Here is a 23,069-nt window from a genome sequence, read left to right as displayed (position 1 = left end):
GCAAAATGCTTCAACTTGCTGCTGAACTCCATGCAAATGCTCAAGTAAAGAACCTGGCTGCTGCTGGAGGGGGTTGGAGGAAGAGCAAAGCAAAGGCCAAACCCACCCAAATCAGGGCTCCTGGCAAAGTGGGGCTGGGCAGGCCATAATTAGGTCACCCCAAACCTTCTCTTCTCCAGGCTGACAGTGTCAGAGACACCTGATGCCACTTCCACCTTCACACTTCCCTGTCCCACATCTCATCCCCCAAAGCTGAGCGGGATTAGGGTTGGGGTCCACACAAAGCAGATCTCCACAGCCTGAAAGTTCCCTCCCCAGGTCCTGGAGCTGATGTGGAGAAGGACCTGGACACCTACGGGGTGTAAAACAGGATGGGAGGGTTCTCCAGACCCTCGGTCCCATCCTCTGCACTGAGGAAATCAGCTGCCCTCTGAGGAACTCTGCTGTGCCCTGATCTGGGTGAGGAACTCCAGGAGATAATCTCTGCACAACAGATCCCTTGGAAAGGAGCCTAGAGCCCTCTGCACAGCAGGAATTCCCCAGGGATGGGATGGGGAAGGGGAAGGGGAAGGGGAAGGGGAAGGGGAAGGGGAAGGGGAAGGGGAAGGGGAAGGGGAAGGGCTGCTGAAGCAGATTGTGCTGGGCTCTCCATGGCACAGGCAGGGGCTCAGGGAGCAGAGCAGGGAAATGCTCTGAGTGAAGAGGAGTAAAAAGACAACTTACGTTGTCAAAAAGTCAACAAATACCCCAAAAATACCACAAGTATCCGACCAGAATGACCAGGGGAATAGCACTGAAAGTGGCTCACATAAAAAAAGGTAATCTGCTAAAGAGTAGAATGATACAAGCCAGTTAGCACGTAGCATAAGGAGCTTTTAATATTGATTCACTCAATATTTCATGGAATTCACAACTTGCCCAAGAGTGGAGAACCGAGAGAGAAAATGCTCAATTTGGTCGGGTCCTGAAGCCTACAAGCTCAGACAAATAGCAGCATTGTCAGTGCTGGGCTGGCTTTTAATAAAGACACTTTCATTCTAGCTCTGCTCCCAAGCACTCTGTGCTGGCTCTGCACGGAGAGGTGACCCAGGCTGGCACCGGGATGAGATTCCCAGCCCCGCTCACCTCCAGGACACGGATTCAGAGCCCTGCTTCACACCAACAGTAAGAGGGACGAGATCAAAGCTGTGACAGACACCTCACTGCACTGCAGAGAGAGGAGCTGCCCTGGACATGGGACCTTCAAAACCTCAAACCAAGTGAGACTGCAGTAAACTGAGCCCAACTCACCGAACATGTTCCCGATGTGGCCGTTCTTCGTCAGCGGGCGCAGCTCGTTCTTCCCCAGGGCATACTGCTTGTAGTTGTCCCAGGCAAACTTCATCATCTGGGAGGGGAAAAGGGAATGGAGACACTTAGCAGAACTGAGAATTTTCCTCTGGGAATCGATGGGAGTCCCCCCACTCACTGCTACACCCATGGTCCATTAATTAAAAAATCTGAATTCACGAGGAGTGGGGCTGCATCCAGAGGTTGGATGAAGTCTCCAACTCATCATTTCTGGTGAAGAACCTGGCACATCTCACACCAAAACCCCACTTTCCCCCTTGGCCCTGCAAACCAAGCGGGAATTGTAGAAAGCTGTCTCCATCTCTGAACTTCCAACCTTTTTCAGGGAGCATCAGTGTTTCAGAATGGTTCTTAAAATGAGCTAAAATTGTAAGGCCAAAGCTGATCTGTCCCTAAGTACAGGGAGAAGCTGGCCTTAAGGACTGCACAGACGTTTTCATTCTATTAATTAACAGAATACATTCACAAAGGGCAAATCCATGACATTTTGTTATCTTCTATCAAAACCCCACAGTGCGTTCTTCAGAGAGCTCTGCACACAGCCTGGGTGATTTCTGAGCAACCCCTTCCAACTCAAACAATTCCTTTTGGGATGTTTGAACGGTCCTGCCCGGGCCCAGCACACTGACCTTCTCCTGAGGGCTGCGAGGCATTGCTTGTGCAAGTTCCAACACACACACACACACACACATCCCAGCACAGCTTTTTCTGTCCTCCTGTCCCTCTGGCTCCAGCTGGGAGGAAAAATTAAACCTACAAGTGTCCTTTCTTCATGTGGGAGAGACTGGGACTTGTCAGCTTCTAAGGAGTCCCTTAAATAAAGCTGCCTTTTGTAACCCCCCAGCCTGGCTCTGAGCAGTTCCACCCCAGCATCGCACTGACCTGACATCCTTTGATTCAATCCCCGGGAAAAAAGATAACAAAGGGGAAGAAGGGGCTTCAGAGAATCAACCACGTTCTCCACCGAGCTCAACAAAGATAAGAGAAGTCTGAAACGCTTCCCTCAGACCAGACTTTTGATGGAAAATGACAGTTTAAACCAAATCCTTCCTCCACAGAGCGCTCCCGTCTCGTGTCTGCGGCAGCATTTGCTGCTCTATTTCAGGATCAGAATCTGCAGGTTACTTTGGTCTGAAATTCCTCCTGTCATCTCAGTTCTTACTCTTCCCTCCAGCTGTGTGTTTCACAAGCCCAGCATCACAAGCCCCTGGCAGTATCCTCCTTAATTAGCACAAAGCCACATCCCCAGATTCCCCCCTCCTTTTTAAACGTCAAGCTTCCAAAGTAAAGTTTCCTGGAGCTGTTCATATGGAGGAGGATAAACATTTGCTGAACTGATTGATAACATTCAGGCTCCGACACCACCAGGAGATGGAATGCTGGACAAACAAATAAAGTCAATTTGGGGTTTAAAAACTCAGTGTGGGATGAATTAGTCAATGGAGAGCTCTGCTCTGAGGGAACTAAATAATGACCTGGGGTGGGGGAAGAAACCCGCCACAAAATGCACTCAAACCTGTCCCAGTCATATGACTCGGGGTGTTCACTTTATTTTTGCCAAATCTCTGGGGTTTTTTCCCCAGTGGCAGCAGATTCTAAATGGGAAGTTCTCATTCTCCATGAACGTAACAGGGTGAATCTTTGAGGAGCTCTGGCCTCTCTCTGGACAATGCAGAGCAAAGGCTTTTATGTGTCAAGAGCTTGATCCTGAAGCTCCCAGCAGGAAGGACAGTGTTTTCCACAGACAGCGTTCCCACAGTGAGCAGCAGGGCTCCTGCACCAAAAGGAAACAGCCAGGCACCTCCTGGGCTCATTTCTCTTCTCAATCAGAGCTGAGGAAGGAGGACCCACCCTTCTGGCACACAGGGAGCCTGGACATGCAGAGGATGTGGAAATGATTCTGCTTTGTTCCCTGAACTCCTAACGCTGTAATTCTGAATCAGCCTCATTTTAAGCTGAGTATGACATTTAAAGTTATTTCCTTCCCTCAACTTCTTTAACCCCTCAGTTCCAGAAGGTCCAGAGTGAACCCAGCCATCTCTGCCACGCTGGCACAGACCCCTGGGATCCAGAGTCTGCAGACACCTCCATCCCAGGGAGGTGATGGAAAACTGCCCAGGGGTTTCCCGTCAGTCAGCCTCCAACAGCCACATCTCCTGCAGGGGAAATCTCCTCTTTTCCCTTCTCCTCACGCAAGGAGGGAGGGCCTGAGGCCTGCCAGGCTCCACAGTGCCCTGCTTCACCCAGGGCTCCGAGTGCTGATGGAGCAAACACGTGCACTCCTCATCTGCCTATTCAGCCGTTCCAGCTGTCTCTGTCACGCTGCTGCGAGAAGTTCCCTCCCCAAAAGATTTCTGTCTCAAGCTCTGCCTCCGTGCTCAGTCCTGAGCTGATCCATCAGGGAGACAGGGCATGGATGGCACTGGAAGTGCTGCCTCATCGAGCTGCCAGGTTCCCTTTAGGTGAAGCACGCTGTGCTGGCTGCCTTTAAAGCCTGTAGACTTGGGAGGCAGGATGCAGAATGTGGCAGCTTTTCATCTCCCAGCATCCCAGAGCCTTCCTCTCTCCACTGACGGCTCCAAAAAGCAGCAACTGGAAAAGATGAAGAGCCAAAAAAGCATCTGCACCACTCTGCCCGTTCTGGCTCCCTGCAGCTGCCTCTCCAGTCCAAATTTAGCACCTCAGCTTCCAAACCACTGAAGGGATTCAGCAAAGTCCTGAAAGTGGGGACTGCACATTCACAGCAGCTTCCTCTGAGCAGAGATCCCAAATTCCAGGCTGGAAGGGAAGGGATGGAGCCGAGAGGGGCAGGAAGGAGGGGAATGTGTGTGGTGAGGTGTTCCAGGCACATTTCTGATGAGACACCAGGATTAGAAGTGAATATTTTATGCCATTCCAGTCCTGGCACATCACAATACATCAGCGTTAACGTTGTGCCACTTTGCATTTGAAAAATGGCACCAGAACCACAAAAATTATGGAAATAGATCCATAACTTTAGATTTTGTTCTCACCAGTGAGCCATCTGCCACCTAATAGATAATTATCTATGTGGCCCTGGTATTCTAATCACTGCAGGTCTCAACTGATTTATAGCAGGGACTTCCAAATTTATAACTTAATTTGTCAGACTGCTCTTTCTTTCCTTTTCTTTCACCTGTAAGTCACGTGTTACTTTGGAGAGCTTCAGCTGCCCAGCCAGACAATTCTGTATTAAAATCAACTAGAAACAACAGAACTGAAATCTGAAAACCTGCACTATCATTTTCACCATTTAGACCCTTACCTTTCCTCGTGCTTTGCTCCATCCAAACCCAAAAAGGACCTGCCTTTCAAGCCTACCTGTGTTTCTTAGAGGCAGCAGCTGAACAAAAAGCATTCAGAGGATGCTGTGATCCAGGTAATGATGAAACAGGTCTCGGATGAAAACTTTACCAAGGAAGCATTTTCACTTTGAAGAGATTAGCAAATCTTTAGCACATTTAATAACTAAACCACTCCAGATCCCTGGGTTTATGCACTTGCAAAAGGAGAAAAGAGAGGGGGGAAAAAAAAGAAGAAAAAACTCCCCCCCAGCATCACTTGCCCTCCTTTTGTTAACAGGGAAGATTTCCAAATGCAGAGCATTCCCAAACAGCTATTTGATTAGTTTTATCCATCTAGACTGGGATAATTAGTAAATGCTTAAAAGATGAAATCTAAATATACCAACCAATCAGCCCCTTTCAAGCACTTCCAAGGAACATTACACAAAGCCATTATCTTCACAAGATAACCACTTCTGTGGCTCTTTAGCCTCCTTCCTTCAACTCCCCTTCAAATATTTAACTAAAAACTATCAAAGAAACTTCCAGTTTGGGTTAAAAAAAAAAAAAAAGGGAAGAAAAAAGAAAGAAAAAAAGGAGGGGGGGATGAGTGTAATTCTAATTATTTCTTTCCCCATTGTATTCCTAACTTGTTTTTTCCCCCACCTCTCTTCCTTTTCCTGCAGCTGGAAGCAGATTATTTGTCCTATCAGTTTCAAAAGTAGGACCTGTTCTGTTCTTTCCCACCCTTAACCTCCTTGCTGCCCCACGGCAGCCCTGTCCCAGTTTGGATTTTTAAGCTGCAATAATGCCATTTATCTTCCCCTGCTGTATAAGATATAATTTGCCAGGTGACAAGAGGCAGAGAAAAAGAGGAACTGTCAGTCTTGGAGGAAGAAGAAGAAAAAGTCTGCCTGAACACACTGGGATAACTCATTTCTGTTTGGAATAATGGATGTATTTCTCCCTTATCAGACTTGCATAAACCTGTATAATTCAGGATCTGCAGAAAAGGTAATGAAATGGCATCATGTTTATTTTGTGTTGCTGCCTTTAGTATGATCACATAGAGATATAAATATCCATGCAAACAGCAAGGCAGAATGCTACAAAAATTCATCTGAAAGCCTTTAATAGAAAGCTGAGCAACTTCTCAGGTTACTTCTCTGGGCCACTGTCCGTGGTAATGCTTTTATGTAACAGCAAAATGATAACAAAAAGGCTGTGTGCTCACTCCAGTGGATGGAGATGTTCCATTTAGGCAGACACTGATATCCAGAGGCTGCCACTGGCTGGGTTTAAAAGCCTGGAAGTGCAGAGCAGGAGGAGCTGCAGCTCCAGGGACGTTACCAAGCAACTCCCGGAGACGGACACCAACATTGATAATCCATCCTAAAGTAATTACACTTTATAATTAAAGATTACAGTAAATCCAATAGATCCCAACAGGAACCTGAGCAATTTAAAGACACGCTGGCTAACCTGCCTGTTTTCCAGCAGCCATGTTAGCTCCTGCCTGGGATGAACCACTCAGGGAACTGCAGAGCTTTCCATTTAATCGGCCTTCACACGGCTGCCAACCACGAGAGCCTCACCTTGGCACGTGTCAATCCAACACCCCCCCTCTTCTCCCACCTTAAATCAAACTCATCCTTTTAACTGATGGCAAAGGGGTAAAACCTGAGCCTGTCACTCCCAAAGGGAAGCCAAGAGAGCACAAGCCCGACTCCAACTCCAGCTACTTCCTCTGTGCCTTCCACTGATGACTCTGACACATCCTCTGGGCAACTTCCACTGCCCTGGGCCACGGCCCCTGCATCTACAACACAGCCTCAGCCCTCTCCTCTCAGACCCCTGGGCATGGTGGAAATGTCCAGAGTGTACTGCACACAGAAATATCCGGAGTGCATTGGATAAAGAAACAGCTGAAGTGCATCGAGCCCGAGCTCGCTTGGTCAATCAGGGTGCCCAGAGCAGCTGTGGCTGCCCCTGGATCCCTGGAAAGTGCCCAAGGCCAGGCTGGACAGGGCTTGGAGCATCCTGAGAGAGTGGAAGGTGTCCCTGGAGCACTGGGATCACACCCTTTCCAGGCGGATTGGCCTCCCAGACAGCACAGGGCTGATTCCTGTCGTGAACCAACTCCCTCAAAACCAGATTTCTGCAAATACACCCTTTGGAATGACACCCAAAGCTCGGGAAAGCCTCGCCTCTTTGACACCTGCCACTGTTCTACTCAAGTTTTCCTTAAACACAAGATAACAGCTCATTTTCCACACCTAAAGCAGCAGCCTGGGCACAGAACTCCTCCCTGGGGCTCCAGCTCTTCCTGGAGGATTCTAACCCAAAATCTCCATCTCTGTCAGCTCCTGCCTGCAAACACATCAGCTGATAGTGGAGATGGCAGATAGAAGCTGGGAATTGCTTGCTACAGGCAGCTTTATCTGGAAGTAAATGTAACAGAGCAGTTCCAGCAACAGGTGAGTGGGGTTTCAATTTTTTTCTGGCAAACTCCTGGCAGCTCCTTCTCAAACCTGCAAGGGTGGATTTTTCTGCCATCAGCTGCTATCACAGCTCACCCTCTCTTGCACAACAGCCAAAGACACTGCTCAGAAAACTGATCTCCATCGCTGGAACAATGGGGGAATTCTTTACGAAGTCAGAACAAATCACCTTCCAGCAAGTTACAATATAAAAAAACGTAAGTTTCAAGCTCTCCTTGCTGTTCCCAGCCAGACCAGCTGGGCAATGGTGAGTTCTCCAGCCCAGACCTGCAGAGCCAAGCACCCCCTGTCCACCACAATCAGGGGAAAAGCAGGACTGGAAGCCTGGTTTGCACTGGGGGGACAGGAAAAAGCCCAGCACAGAGCAGCTCAAGGTTGTCAGTGTTAGTGGCAAGGACAGAAATAGAACTCAAGAGTCTCCCTGACTCAGTCCCTGCTAGGAAAGCTGAATGAGAGAAAACAGCTCAAACCACAATTAAACTAACACCCAATTAAATTCCTAATGCAACTAGATTTAACGGTGTCAAGAGGGGGGAAAAAAAATAAAACCCTTCTAGGGCTATCTGAGGCATTAAACCCCAGCTGGATCCAGCTGCATCTAAATCAGGAAACGTCAGCAGGAGCAGTGGATTCTGCAGTTGGCTCTGTAATGAGATGCTGCCCTGGAAGAGGCCGACAACGGTTTGAGAACAAATTTGCAAGTCTAGACCAAAGCACCCGGTGATTTAGTGGAGAGATGAGGGGAGCTGCAGCCTCGGCTCCTTCGCTTCCCAGAATCAAAGCCGGGGGAAAATTCTGAGAGGAATAAAAGGAATTTGTGTTCCTGGCCACCCTGACACTTCAGCTCCGTGTTCCCTGCAAGCCCCTGGAGCTGATCAGACTCAGGATATTCCAGAGCACGGCCAGGCTGGCACTGCACAGCCACACCAGCAGTAAACACCATAAATATCCCTCCTGTGCTAAGCTCATCACCTGCAGTGGCCACTCAGGCACTGCTGTCACCAGGTTTGGGGAGCTGGCAGGAAAAGGCAACCCCTGATGTCCGGTCTGCACCCGGCAGCCCCAGCCAGGGGAGCTGACCCTGTTACAGCAGAGGGATGAGTTTGTTCCTAGATGGACACTCCACAGGTCATCCTGGCACGCTGCAAAAAGGATTGGGGTCAGTGTGGCTGGGCAGGTCTGACTGGGGCTTGTGTGAGGGAGGCCAAAGCAAAGATGCTGCGGCAGCAAACTCAGAGAAGGTGAACAGCGGGGTACAGGAAGGATGGAAAATTGAAGAGGTGACATTTGAAGAAAGATGAGCTTGAAACCAAAGGAATAGTTCTGGTCTCCCTTGCTGTCACCACAGAAGGCAGAAGAAGCTCTTTGAGCAACGTCTGTAAGCGTGAGGAAATCAGGGAAGAAATGCAAGGTCCTTATAGAAGGGGTTTGGGGTTTTTACACCCCAATGTCCCGGTTCACTTCCCAAGCTGACTCTTGCTGTGTATTAGGAGATGTCTGTCAAACACAACAACGCCTGGGCTGCTGCCAGGGCTGCAGGCACACAGGACAGCAGCAGGACCAGAAAGCCACCAGCACACTTTGGTGATGCTGGTATTTGCATTTTTTCAAGTCCTTTTCACTCCAGGTTTGGCAATCTGGCTTTTCTCAGTGACTGCTATTGCACTGCAGCATGCTTTAAGGAAGGAAAGTGGGGGGAAAATTACTTCCCTCGTAATGACACTCCTTCAGATGTCACCTCTGTGTCCCCTCCTGGGTTTTGTGCCTGCAGCACAAACCACGCAGGGAATTCCCTGAGCTCTCAAGATTTTGGGCACTGTCTCATTCCTGTAGGCTGCCTTGAGGGCTCTTCCATTTCAGCTACTTCCCTTCAAGCATGTACAGCACACGGGCCTTGTAAATCCCTAATTACACACAGACTACAAATCCTCCTAGAAAGTGCCCAGCATTCCAGGTGAGCGATGGGCAGCAGCTGAACAGCCAGGCCAGAATCCATCAGCTCCTCCCCAGAATCCCCCCACACTGAATGGGAAGGGGGATGGAAACACAAACACGAAGCAGGATTGTTTTTACAGACCTGCATTATGACAAGGGAAGGCTTTTTCCCTTCCCCTACAGATACCATCTGCACAGGATTCTCATTTCTGGAGAGCCACAGCCCAGGGGGATGCTCAAAAGGAGCTGTAGCCATAAGTAACCCAAAATGCTGCAAGGAGAGGGAAGGAAAGGAAAAGGTGTGGAAACATTTTGCTTTTCTTTTTCAAGGAAAATAGAAAAAAGAAAAACGAAGTCTCTAGAACGTATTGGGCCTGTCTGTTTGACAGGCTGGGGAACAAGTGGCAAAGAGATCAATAATGAAAAGAAACAAACTAGAGAAGATAGGAGGCTTTGTACTCCTGAGCCTTGGATGTGGGAGCATGGCAGGAATCCTGGGTGGGCTTGGAAGAGAGAGACTCAACAGGCTCCAGAGTACCTGTGTGTAAATCTGCCACGGAGCCATCCCGAGGCAGGTGAATAAAGCCTTCCCTGCCCAGAGCAGCAACACCCTGACAGTCACTGTGTGGGGTGGAAATCAGGCTGCACCAGAGCCGGGGTTCTCTGCCCAGGCTGGACAGCTGAAGAGCTCCCGTTCAGCCAGGGGAACGTTTCCAAAGCATTCTTGGAGATAAAAAGTGAAGATCAGCCTCACAACCACCACATCTGTAAGAGACAAAAGGAGTCCTTCCCATCAGGAGGGAACAGCCCTGTCCCAGGTTCCCTCAGAGGCTCAATTCACTCTCACTCTCCCCATTTCAGTCTCACCCTCCCGCTCCAGGCCCAGCAGCTGAGCTGCCTCTCCCCCCAGCACCCACAAGGTGTGAATTGCTTCTGACACATGGATGGCTCAGGGGCCCAAAACACAGCAGAAGCAGATGGGAGAACTGAAGGAAGGAAAGAAGGGAAGAAAAAAATGTAAACACAGGCCAAGAGTTATCCTGCATCGCTCCTGTTCTGCACTGTGAGAATGGATTTAGGGAGCAGGAGGAACATCTGTTTGGAAACTGGCTTTGTCTCAGTCCAAATGCTGGAACAGGAGAAAGAGGGAGGCTGAGGACTGCCAGCACACCTCGTGCTTCATCTCACACTTGGATGGCTTAGCAGGAGAAATCTGGGAGGATGAGTTTAGTTTAATGATTTCTTGCTGGTTCACCTGCTCCCCATCTGTCTTTGTAGTCCTTGCTCAGAGGGACAGATTGGAGCACTGCTGTCCTCTCCCTTTTCCAGAGCTCCTCGTGATCGGAACTTCTGAAGAGAGGAACAGAGCAATTCTCAAGTATTAAGTAGTCAGCTGAGATTAGTCCAACAATTTATCACAGGTAATAGCTAATAACAGACACAGGAAACTCACTCAGAGCCTTCCCAGAGCCACGTGTCACAGCTGTCACCTTACAAAAGTGGTACAAGAAATTCTTGGACCACAGTAGCGAATTTATTAGCCAGAGGCTGATAAACCCTTCCAAGAGTGCCAGAGCCCACAATAAATCATACAAACCAGGTCGCAAACAACGGATCTCTGATGAAAATGAGGTTGGTGGAATGGATGTGAGAACAGTGTGAGGATTCAGCTGGCAGGATGGAGGGGCCTGGCTTGCATTGGGCCTGACCTCCCATCCTCAGAGGGATCAAGGCTTGGCCCTGGCACTGCTCCAGCACAGCCATCACACGACAGTGACTGATGAACTGCTGACAGCATCGAGCAAGGAATGGCACTGAGGGGACCTGGGTAATAAACTACAGAAAAGAGCCATAAAGACTCATCCAAATTAGAGGCAGGAGGCACCACCTTGCTCACAGACTCCACATCAGTGCAGAAACGGCACCCACAGAACTGCTCAGGCCTAAGGAACAAGCCTCCACTTAACAAATCCCACCCTGACACTCAACTCCAAGTTTTATTTAAGCCTTTGAAAGCCAGAAATGAAAGAACCAGACAGACAACAGAATTGTCTATGGCTTCATCCTACGCCAGCCAGAGCTGCCTTTCAGAAATCAACCTTTTAAATTATTCTGCTCTGCAGCCACGGATGAGAGTGGGCAGGGCCACAGCCAGCAGCAACAACATTCTGGTTGTTTGGGATCAGCAACACCCAGAACAAACCTCTGAGAGATAAGATAATCGAACACAGCCATGGTGGATCAGCACTGAGGAACCCTGACGTGGTCTTGGTGCTGGAGAACGGCTTTCAGGAAAGCCAAAAGAGCACCAGAAAGCAGCCAAGGGTTTGTCTGGGTTCATCAGCGCTGAATTCCAACATAAATACATGTCCTTCCTAGTTAACTCCAGAGAAAAGTGAGGCTCAGATGGAAGGAGAGTCAGAAGTCCCGTTTCCACTGGAAGTGTTTTATTTGTATTTTATCCTGCTGGCTAACCCAGGCAGCAGGAGGGTTTCAGGATGGATGAAACACGATTACTTTATAATTATCCTTTGTTACTTCGCAAAGTACACGGTTCTGCACTTCCCTCCCTGCCCAGGGAAATCATGTTAACACAATTAGAGCAAGAGCCCTGCTTTAAACACGGCTGCTCGGACGTTGCTAACACGGCTCCAATTCTCAGCACAGATAGCCTGCAGAGCCATCCTGCTCCATAAATCAGCAGGAGTTCTGTCACTGAGTCCCTCTGAAGGGAAGGGACACTCTCTAGGAGGAACATTCACCGTATATCATCATCCTGTGCTAGTGCTGCTGGCACGAGATGCCGCAGGATTTCTCCATCTCTTGCCTTTAATATTCTTTGCAGCCTTATTCTTGCAATATCTAACAGAGGAAATCTAACAACAGCTCTAGGGCCACGCAAGGCAAGTGTTGGAGGCCAGATTAGAACTAATGAGCTCCTGGCTCCCACTCAATCCCAGCCTTCAGAACAATTAGCTCAAATAAACCCAGGAACCGTTTTCTGCTCCGCTGTCGTCTGCCCGTCCTCCCCGCTAACTCCTGAGCTGGAAAACTTCAATTGGGTTTGACAGAGGGGAGAGGTCACAGAGAAACCAAAGCTCAATGCAAGCTGCCAGCATTGGGAGACCCCCAGAGTGCCCCACTGAGGGGGCCAGTGCAAGGTTCCTGCTGTTCCACTGAGGAACAGGCACCGCGGCCGGGATCGGCGCCTCTGGCTCGCCCAGCCAAGGGGGACACTGGGCAGGGACGGGTGACACAGAAGGAATCCCAAACACAAGGATGGGGAAGGTCCCCAGCAGCTCTAAGGACACGAGGGGGTTTCAGCACACAGGGCTCCCATTCCTAGAAAGCTGCACTCCGTTACCTTTCGGCTCAGGGAAGAAGCCTCACGAACACAGCTCCCCTTCCCAAACCTGCTGCACTGCTCTCCTTTGACTCCAGCACGCAGCAGACACTCGCTCTCACAGGGGACCCTGCAGCTCTGCTGTCAGGATAAGGAGATGCAAAAGGGAAGCACGGAAGTCACTTCAGTTTAGTGCAACCTCTCGCTGTTACTCACGCTCCAGTGTCCTCCCAGGGAATGCTGGAGAGCCCAGGAGGAAAGAGTCTTGCTGCACATTACCCTGCTGGATTAGGGATTAAGCACTGTGTGCCCATTTCACAGAGGTGCCCGCTGGCTCCACACGGTGCCACGATGGATCTGCCCTCAGGAACAGAACACAAAGTGTCCTGCTTTTAATTACCAGAGGGTACTCTGCCCCTTCAGCCAGGGTACAAATGAGTGCCATCCTGTCCCATAAAGAGGGGATGTTTATTATCCAGTCCTCCAGCACAGTTCCCACTGTGCTCTGTCTCCTGCCATGCTCTAGGTCCATCATGCACAAAGCCCTCACATTATGTGTGGCTCACAGACACCACTGCCCACGACAGCTCCTCTGGAGCCCTTCCAAAATGTGGTGTCAGATGATGAACTCGAGTGCCAGGGGACCCAGAGTAAAGACAGCAATCATGGCAGTGTGTGCTCCTCATGCCAAATCCACTCACAGCATCCACTGAAAAGTATTTTTCTGGGGAATGTAAATGTAGTCTCTTCCTTGAGTTTAGAAATCAGAATGCTCCCAGCACCAAGATTTCCTCTTCCCACCACCGGAGTGAATATTCCTTCCTGCCTTCTCCTTCTGACAGCTCCATGTCAGCTTTATATTCAGGTCAGTCTCTCATTCAGTACTAAGGTATATTTCCCTTTCTCCCCCTCAGCCTCCCCATCTAAAATCTGAATTGTTTTCAATACTGGAAAACATATTCAAAAACATCAAAATGATAAACAATCTATACAATAACAGAATCACAGAGTGAACCAAACATGATGGATTAACCTCACATGGCAAAGCCCTGCATACAGAACCAAAGGAAAGAACACTTAGCACGAAAATCTTTCTCCCATTAAGGGGCAGATTTAATCATTGATTAAAAGTTAATCATGAGCCCATAAAAATTTTGGCTGGAAAGATGGAATCTTAATGCAGGTGGCTGCTTTTTAGTAAATATTTGAAGACCTGGACGTGCACAGGCCCCAGACTGACGGCAGAGCAGGGAGGTTACAGCAGGATATTACTGACAGCTCACAGCCAGGCTCCATCCCCCTGCCCTAAACCTGGCTTCCAATCCAAGCAACTTCAAGGAGCTGATGTGCATTTCCTGAAGTGATTCAGCAAGGTGCAGGTCCTTCAGCACAACACATCTGTGGGCATCCTAGAAACCCATCTCCCCACGCCCAGCACTCGCAGTCACTCATCACCCGCACGCCAACAACTATGCAGTGCTGGAGCCGTGTGCTGGCTGTAAGTGGCAGTTCAGAAACCAGTCTAGCATCAAATTTAGCTGTTGTGGAACAAGTGCTTTCAGTGCTAGATTTGGGGAGAGAAGAGCAAGTGTCTGCAAATTGCAGAGCACTCCCAAATTCCACAGTGCCCTCAGCTCGGGAGAGCTCTGAGGTATCACTGAGGCAAGCAGCTCTGCAGCACTGATCACAGCACGCCAGGCATTTCCTGTGCTCATGCACTCTACCAACAGAAGAAATACATTTTTAGTCAATTAACTGTATCCCCTACAGCTGAAACAGGCTCGAGGTCAGGTCTAAATTCTGTTTGCATGAATCCACCGGAGGCTACTGAAGCAAAAAACCCACTGCATGCACCATTTGTGGGATTTACACTACAGTACCCCTCGCACAGGTTCAGTAAATAAATGCATGAGGAGTGTGGAGCAAAGGAAAATTCCAGCAAGGCTGGAGCCAGCCAGTGCTTCAAACTGCACAGAAATTCTCTCTTGCAGAGGTATTTCTACCCCAGAGAAAGAATTACAATCTGATCACAGCACAGCTGACTGGTTTGAGATCATAATTCCACTCCATCATAGTAAATATTTTACTGAGAACTGGTTTCCTCACCCCCAGCAGCCTGAGAGAGTCTGTTGGAAGTCCCTGGGTTTCCATCTGACCAGCACACAGGATCAGGCATTTCCCACGTGCCCCAGTGAGGAAGATGTGCATGGGAGGTGCATTTCCAGCTGGAACTGTGCGTGGTGCTCCTCACGTACCGAAACCACGGACAGATTACACGACTGGCCTGGAGTGCTGCTCAGCCCCAGATTGCAGCAAGAAAAGGCATTTTCTCCAAATGGAAGAGTAGAAAGTTGCACAGTGCAGGCAAAGGGAGAAGTCTGACATCTTTGTCCTGCTGGCTGTGGAAAGGAGATGGTCAGAAATGACCAATAATGGGATTCACAGCCCAGCTCAGCCTGAGAACTGCTGCGAGCCCTGCTTTTGACAAACTGGTGATCACAGCCCACCCCCAGTGCACCTGTGAGCTCCCCCAGTACACCTGTGAGGTGTGCCAGAGGCAAGCAGCACCAGAGCTGAGACTTCTCCCGGCAGGGGTCAGGGCTGTGGCACAAATTCAGAACAACCTGCAGCATTTCCCCAGCTCTGCCCCAAAAATGAGCACTTTTTTCACTGCAGTCACAACTGTCAAAAACACACAAAGGGAACTCAGCAACCAACACCAAGGGACTTCCCTGGTGCAGAAGCCGAGCTCCTGCTAACGTTCCTGTTTCTTGCTAATTACCTTTTAGTGATAAACTGTCAAGATACTTGTGCTTGAAAGACTGATCCACCTGCTGATGTGTGGAGTGAGGAAGGGTAACTGTGTACACCGGCTGTGGTGGCCTCCTTCCCCCCAGGGGCTGATTTCTGAGAGCAAACACATCTTCAGAGCTGTGTTAGAAGAGGACAGGCGACAGCCAGGTGGGGCAGGTAGAGGTGGAGATGGGAGAAAAAGCCAGGATGAAGAGAACTGCACTGTGAAACAAGATTGTGGTGTCAGACCCACGGGTACAATCCCTGCCTGGATTTGACACATTCCCTTATATAAAAGGGACAGAGGACACTGCCAGGTTCAGGCATGAGGCATTCCCACACCTCAGGCATGGAAACATGCCTTTTGCACCCAAAATAGAAGAGAAAAACGAGTAAATCTCTCTGACCACATTTTTCTCATACCCCACGACTGAGCTAGAAGTATTTAATGATGAGCTTTCTGCTCTGGCTCGTTCCAGTGGTTGGCATTAGCAGGGTTGGTATTGATGCCATGATGATTTTTTGCTTTTTCTTTTATACCCCTGTTATACCTTTTTTACAACTTCTGTATTCTCAGTGCTTTTTGCCTACATTCTTGGACTTGTTTGTTCAGCCAGGAGACTCAGCATTTTAAAAGCTTCGTAGGTAGAGGATAATGTGCCCCAGAGCCCAAGGTCCTCTCCAGAACACATTCTGTAAACTCAGATAGAACCATCCAGGGGAAGGCTCCTTGGGGAGGGGGGCTCACTCAAGCCTCTCACTGGGGAATCTTTGATAGATATGCTAATTAGTAACACCTATAATGTTATACCAGATCTTTTGGGGGGCATTGTGAGGAGCATTTCAGTGCATTCGACCTGGACATAGTGCACCTAAGAATCCTTAAAATAAATACCAAGGTAAACCCCCTTTTTCCCTTCTAACCGTGTTTGACTCGATTTTAAGACCAGGAAAAGGCATCGGTATAAAAACACTTCAGAGAAATGCTCTTCCCTCTCTCCCCACTGCTTCCCCCACGTATGAGATCTACGAGTCCAACGCAGCAGGAGTGCAGCAAGGAGCAGCCTGTTTGGCTCCATCCATCATCAGCAAAACTGTCAGCTCAGCTCCACCAGCAAAATCTTTATTACTGGTTACGATGCAGAAGGCAGGAACCACACGGTCTGATTTCCTCAGATCTGAGGCTGAGTTTGCAGAGGCAGCAGTTGGAGGGGAAATAATTTTGACTTTTCCCTGAGCCAATTTGATCTGGAAATTGTTGAGAGCAAATAAATATGGAATCCCACTGTGGCATTTCTGCAGTCACTCGCCAGCTACAACCACTTCTCTTTTTTTCCTGAGCATCAGTGATTTGTATTTGGCACTTGTAAAAAAATCAGCTAATCCCCAAAGCCATGCCTGACTGATCAATTACACAACTAATACCTTTTCCAGAGGTCATCTTAAGAGATGAATAATCCCTCCCAAAATTTCCCAACCTGCGGCATGGGGAGATTTGTTATTTGGCTTTCTGCAGCTCTCCTGGAAAGGTCAGAGTGCCCCAGCCCTGGGCTGCCCACAGGAGCACACAGCAGTATATCCCAGCCCGTTCTCCAGGTGACCTTTAGCAGCAAAGGCTGTGCAATACAGGTGCTCTCTTTTTTACTTCTCGAGAAAACAACTGTTAACTGACCCCTGGGCTTGCCTTTATGAGGCAAAGGTACCTGCACACACACATCAGCCCAGCTCTCTGCAGCATTTACTCTCTTAACAGACTCCCTCGTGCCACCTCCAGCGGCTGAGCCTCCTCTCTTTCTCTCTGCACCACGAGGAAGTGGCACGCAACGAGCGAGGCAGATCCCCTCCAGCCTGGCTCCTCACTCTGCAAAGAGCTCCAGTGCTCCTCAGGCTCCCCAGGGCTTCCCCAAACAGCAACAAAGTGGAAGAGGCCACAGGGCTTCACACTCTAATTTTCAAGCAGGAAAAGTCTAGCAGGGCTACATGAGCTGACACCTTCCGCACAGAACAGCCTCTTCTTTAGCTGAAGCATCAGGCAGCTCAGAGGCGGTGGGAGAGAATGGGCAGCAGCTCGGATTCCTGGCTGGAATTCCTCAGACTGAAGGGTCCTGTGGAAAACAGAAAGCTCCAACTCTCTAGGCTGGGCATCACCTCTGGGCATCTTTGATCATGCGCCAGTTTTTCCTCCTGGCCTTCATCTGGCAGGCAGATGGGGAAAAAAACCACCAACAAATCCCATCCACATCCACCCTCCCCCTTACAGAGGTGCTGACCTGTGAGAATGACCTGAGGGAAGGCAAAGAAAATAACAAAGCTTTCAGCACAAGGACAGTTTGGGACTCGTTTTAGCAAGTTACAGGACTTAAAGCTCTGGAGGAAGGAGAGAAAAGCCACTTGCAGCTACTGCACACACCTCAGAACAGCCAGCAAAGCCATCCCCCTGCCCTGCTGGCATCTCACATCATGTGAGCAATATTTGCTAATCCAAAGGCTGTATCATCACTTCTTCCTTGCAATTATTTTTTTTTCCCCTCCATCTGCTTCTTTTTACACAGCATTTGTCTTCCAACCTTCCTGGTTTGTCTTCCTCTTGTCTTTTTGATTAACAAAAAAAAGACACACCTTATCTCTTCCCCAGGCTGCACCACCCTCCCTTGTTCAGCGTGTTCAGCCTCATATCTCAGCACCATATTTGTTTCTCTCTCTCTGAATAAATAGAAGTGTAGGCACTTTTAAGAAATAAGGGCTCTGTTTGAAGAGTAATTAGCTGTCAGCATAAAACTAATATTTATGGATTCTCATCCCTGAAAACTCTAACTCTGCTACCCAGCACTGATTATGGCTGTTAGAAACAGATGGGGCTGAATCCATACAGCTTGAAATAATGCTATATTTAAAAAATAATTAACTCCAAATGAAGGACTGAATGCCACTCGCTTCCCCTAAATTTGATTTTTTCCATTTGATTAGTTTGCACAGAGTGGAAGCTGGGTTATATTCCCGGGTATGTCGTGCTCCCTGACACACCGTGGAGGTGGGAATCTGCAGAGATCCAGGCACACGTGAGGGCCGGGTGCTGGAATATTCCAAACACCCTGCAGCAGGAAAGGATGGCTCAATCCCACCTGGGATCATAAAGAAACCCAGCACCCCTGGGTGTGTTGTGTCCGGTCGCCTGGCAGAGGAGTTGGAATTTCACCAGAGGTGCAGCCTTTGTTTTAGTGCCGGACAAAGATACCGGGAGGGGAGCTTTAAAAACTGTTTTTCAGAGGCAGGTTGGAGAGGATGAAAGCCCTCGGTGCGTTATTCTCTGACTTGATTCTCTCTTCAACCCAGGGCAGCACCGTCGCTGGATGCCTGCACCTCTGCGAGAGCATAGACCCAGGAAATTTATACTCTGCTTAATTAAATCTGTGCTCTTTACTTATTGGCACCTCTTCCGAGAGCAAAATTCCCTCCAAGTTGGTTATCCATCATGGCAAAGGATCCGACAGCCACAATCGAATCCCACACAAACCTGGTTAACTGGGTCACAGCCTGCTCCGTGATGTCTGTGAGGCTGCCAGGCTTTTATGCACGAGCGGGAGGCACGGGGCCAAACCCCCCTGGCCCTGACACCCCCGGAGCCCCCCCAGCGAGGCTACCCCGCCTCAGCGGGGTCAGGGCCAGGGCAGCTCCCGGTAGTGGGTGACAATTCCAGTGCCAGTCCCACAGGGATCTACAGGGACAGAGCCTCCCGTTCCTCCCCGACTCCTGCGCGGGCACGTCCCGTCCCTCCGTCCCAAGTTCTGTCACCTCCCAGTTTCTGTGCGACCCCCCCCCAGGAGATGGAGCCTCTTGCACAACCAGAAACACCTCCCACCAAGTGAGTTTTTTTCCCCCATAACCCTTTTCCCCTCCTAATAACCAAGCTGACATTTAAATTTCCCTAATTTCAGTCACACCCCACCAGCCAGCCCCGACGTCTCCTCTCTGGTGCGTGGAGGTGTGTGCTCAGTGACAGGGACACTCCCTTGGAAAGGGACACCCCAATTCCTGCCACCTTCCCTGGGAAAAGGAGGGAGAAGGGGACACGGGCAGCTTGTGGGAGAAACGGGGGCGAGGAGAGTGGGGGCAGTGAGGTGGGGACATGGCTGTGAAGGGGGGCAAGGACTGACTGAGGAGGGACCTGGGCACGATGGCTGACTCGGGGGGGCATGGCTGTGAGGGGCAGTGACAGCTGATTGAGGGGGAACACAGATTGAGGGCTGAGGTGGACATGGCCCCGAAAACTGAGGGCACAGGCTGACTGAGTGCGATGTGGCTGTGAGGGGAGGCAAGGACTGACTGACGGGTGCTGGGGCTGTGAGGCGAGGTGAAAGCCGACCGAGGGGGGGAATGTGAGCACTGAGGTGAGGCGAGGACTGCCCGAGAGGGCCGTGGCCACACAGGGAGGCGAGGGAGCACTGAGCGGGCACACGGCCGTGAGCGCAGCCGCCGGCGCGGTGCGAGCGCTCCTCACCCACCTCTTTGATCTTCATCCTGCGGGCGCGGGTCTCGGGGTCCTCTCCGGGCCGCCCGCCCCGCACCGGGTGCCGGAGGCTCCGGCGGAACCGCTCGTAGTCGAAGCGGAACGGGGCCCGCGTCTCCCGGGCCGGGGGCGCGCCGCTGGCGGGCTGGGCTCGGCTCTCGCCGCCCTGCACCTGCTGCCGGGAGCCGGGCGCGGTGCGGGCCGGCGGCCCGGCCATGCGGGCGGCCGTGCGGAGCTTCTCCCGCAGGCGGCGCGGGGCGGCGGGGCTGGCGTGGCGGGGCTCGGCGGCGGCGGGGGGGCTGCGGGGCAGGTCGGTGTCGCGGGTGGAGGAGGAGGAGGCAGAGGACGAGGAGGCGGAGGATGAAGAGGAGGCGGAGGCGGTGGCCCGGCGGGGTAGGAAGAGGCGCTTGAAGCGGGAGGAATCGGGCAGGAGGAAGAGGGCCCCGAAGCAGAGCGTGAGCAGGCCCGAGAGGAAGAGCAGGAACAGGAACTTCTGCGGCAGCCGCAGCCCCAGCGCCGCCGGCCAGCCCGGCATGCCCGGCAGCTTCCGCAGCACCACCATGGGGCACCGGATCGCGGCCGCCGGGCGGGACCCGCCGCCACGCCGGGGGCTGCCGCTGGCTCCTGCGGCGAAAGGCTCACGGGGGCCCGCCCTGAGCACCACCGGCCGCCTTCACCGGGGACCGCACGTGGGTGGCTCCGGGCCGGGCGGAGCGGCGGTTCAGCGTCCCCCCTGCCGGCATGAAGGCGGCGGCGAGCGGCGGCGCGGGGCTGGGCTGGGCTGGGCTGGGCTGGGCTGGGCTGGGCTGGGCTGGGCTGGGCTGCGAGCGGCGGCGGTCCCGGTGCGGGCTCCCGGCCGGACGGTGCTCCGGCGCTGGCTCAGGCAGCGGCGCCGGGGCGGTGCGAGCCCGTCTCTCTAGGCGGCGGTGGGTTCATGCTGCAGCATTTCTGCGGGGTGGGGGAAGACAAGAGCGCGGTCATTCAACACCGCCAAAGATGCGGCCGGCGAGACAAGCCTTTGTCCCCGGCCGGTCCCCCACCCTCCCGCGGCACTAGTTCGGTTCCCTCTGTCCGGACTTGGCATCAACTCTCCGGTCTGCGAGCAGCTCCCAGCTCTGCACCATCTCCCCTCCAGCGCCGGGATGCCGGGCTCTGCTGGCGGGGCAGCCCGGGGGACAAGAGGGAGAACCCCGGGAGGGACAAGGTGCTCTGGGACACCCCGGGAGAGGCAGGGTGCCCTGGGACAGCGCAGACAGACAGGGACCGGGCTGCTCCGCTCCTCTGCGAGGAGCTGCCTTCGCCAGCGCAGGGCTGGGGACGATGGGGCTGCAAACCAGCCATGCGGAAAGCTCGGCTCGGGCTGAGCTTCTTAAGGAAAAAAAACAGTAACAACAACAAAAATTTACGGGTTTTGGTTTTGCTAAATAGATCCCGGCAAATTTCTTCCAAATTTCTGTCTGCTAGAGTTATCTATACCCCCCCACACACAAATCCTCTCCTTGTGGAAGAGACAGAGCTCAACTTTCAGACCCCGCAAGGCAGCAGGACACGGCTTAAAACCCTTCGTGCGATCCCCAAATCGCCGCTTCTCCTGCGGGCAGGGACAGCGCTGCCCCCCAAGCACCGTCACACCCGCTGGGGCGGACGCTCTCCTAACCCCTAGCGCTGTTTACTCACCCCTCTGACAAATCCAAGCCTCTCTGGCTCCTACAGTGAGCAAAATCTTCTCAGTCCTGCCCGCTCATCCCCAAAGCGACAGCCCCTCGCTGCTGCCAGCGCTCCCGGGTGCCCGTTCAATTAGGAGAGGGAAGAGGCTGCGCTCTCCAGGGGACAGCTCCTCTCCTTGCCCATCCGAGCATCCAGGAGGGAAGCACCTAACTGCGCCGAGCGACTTGGGAGGCTCAGTTCTTGCCCGGCTCCGTGCCCGGCGCGGGGCCCGGCGGGGCAGCGCTGCCCGCTGCCCTCACGCGCAGCGCGGGAGCCCCGCCCGCCCCGCCGCTCACTGCGACAGCGCCCGGCCCCGCCCCCGCCGCGCCCCCCGCCACGCCCCCTCCCGCCAACGGTCACTCCGCGCCCGCGCCAGCCAATCGGCGCGCGCGGCCCCGCCAGCCCTCGCTCTCTATTGGCTGGTGCGCCTCCCCCGGCCTCTGCCATTGGCTGCTGCCCGCGCCAGGAAAGCCGCGGGCCCCGCCCCCTTGTTTACCACAGTTGCCCGGCTCGAGCTCGGTGAGCGGTGGCCCCGCCCCTTTCCTTCAGCCGCGGCTTCCCATTGGCTGCGAGGAACGCCCCGTCCGCGCTGCGATTGGCGGAGGGGGGGGCGCCGCTACTTTAAAAAGGGGCTGCGGGCGCGAGGCGGCTCCAGAGGCTGTGAGGGCTCGGCAGGGGTCGGTGCGGCTTCCGCCGCCGTTTCTGAGGGCTCGGCCGGTGTCGGTGAGGCTCTCGCCGCCGTTTCTGAGGGCTCGGCCGGTGTCGGTGAGGTTCTCGCCGCCGTTTCTGAGGGCTCGGCAGGGGTCGGTGAGGCTCTCGCCGCCGTTTCCGAACCTCACGCCCCGTGAGGGATCTGAGGCACCGATGTACCCACAGATTCCCCCATGAAGGGCTCCGTACCCTGTGGGTTCCACGGCCCTGGGGGCACTGCCTCGCTGCCTGGCACGAGGAGGGGAGCAGAAGTCCCAGAGAGGGGCTGGAGACATTTTGGGAACCCGTTTTTTTTTTTTTAATATGAGCCCATGTTCCAAGTGCCGTGAAGCACATCTTAATCCCAAATCCTTAAATCCTCACCTTAACCTTCAACGTGTCACCAGGTAAATTTGAGTGAACCTGTGAGTTAGTACTGTACCAGAGGGGAAGACAGTGAACCAGAGTTTCTGCTCATAAATGTTACAAAAAACGCCCTCAAACCTGCAAAATTAGCAATGAAAGGTAAAAAAAGGGGCATAACCCCCAGCCAGAGGCATCTGAAACCCCTCAGGAATAACTGGATGGGTGGAGGGGGGCAGGATGAGGCTCCCAGGAAAGGGTGAACGAAGCCACCAGGGAACGGCTGTGACTAAACTTGGAAGAGCTAAAAGGGAACATTTTGTAGGCTGGAAAGGAGCTGGAGCTACGAGGGAAGAAATCATCTGCTGTTTGCGTCTGCCTGCGCTCAGTGTGTGCCTCCTGCACAATAACCGGCACCGCGGGGGACAAATACCTGAGCTGATTGCTGGGGCTGCAGGGCCCCACGCTCTCTGAGAATCAGAAACACAGCTAATACTGTCATTTTCCTGTGAAAAGTGCTTTAAGGGATATAAAGCAGGTGCCACGACAGGATTGTGCAGCTGCCCTTGACCCCA

General features: G+C 52.3%; 1 protein-coding gene across 6 annotated transcripts in view; it reads right to left on the bottom strand.

Annotated features, from left to right (window-relative positions):
* Positions 1 to 20,492, bottom strand: part of MAN1C1 (mannosidase alpha class 1C member 1) — a 55,605-nt gene extending 35,113 nt beyond the window's left edge. For 3 of the 6 annotated variants that reach the window (XM_068994471.1, XM_068994472.1, XM_068994474.1), the window contains exons 1-2: positions 19,730 to 20,492; positions 1,291 to 1,387 (exon numbers count right to left, since the gene is read on the bottom strand). In XM_068994471.1, the coding sequence (XP_068850572.1) occupies positions 1,291 to 1,387; positions 19,730 to 20,296 (664 nt within the window). In that variant the 5' untranslated portion in view covers positions 20,297 to 20,492. The other 3 variants (XM_068994473.1, XM_068994475.1, XM_068994476.1) reach the window with 3 other exon arrangements.
* Between the last annotated feature and the right edge of the window lie 2,577 nt (positions 20,493 to 23,069).

Source organism: Aphelocoma coerulescens, chromosome 23 (assembly GCF_041296385.1).
Source record: "Aphelocoma coerulescens isolate FSJ_1873_10779 chromosome 23, UR_Acoe_1.0, whole genome shotgun sequence".
NCBI lineage: Eukaryota > Metazoa > Chordata > Aves > Passeriformes > Corvidae > Aphelocoma > Aphelocoma coerulescens.
This window is presented reverse-complemented; position numbering and strand designations above follow the sequence as displayed.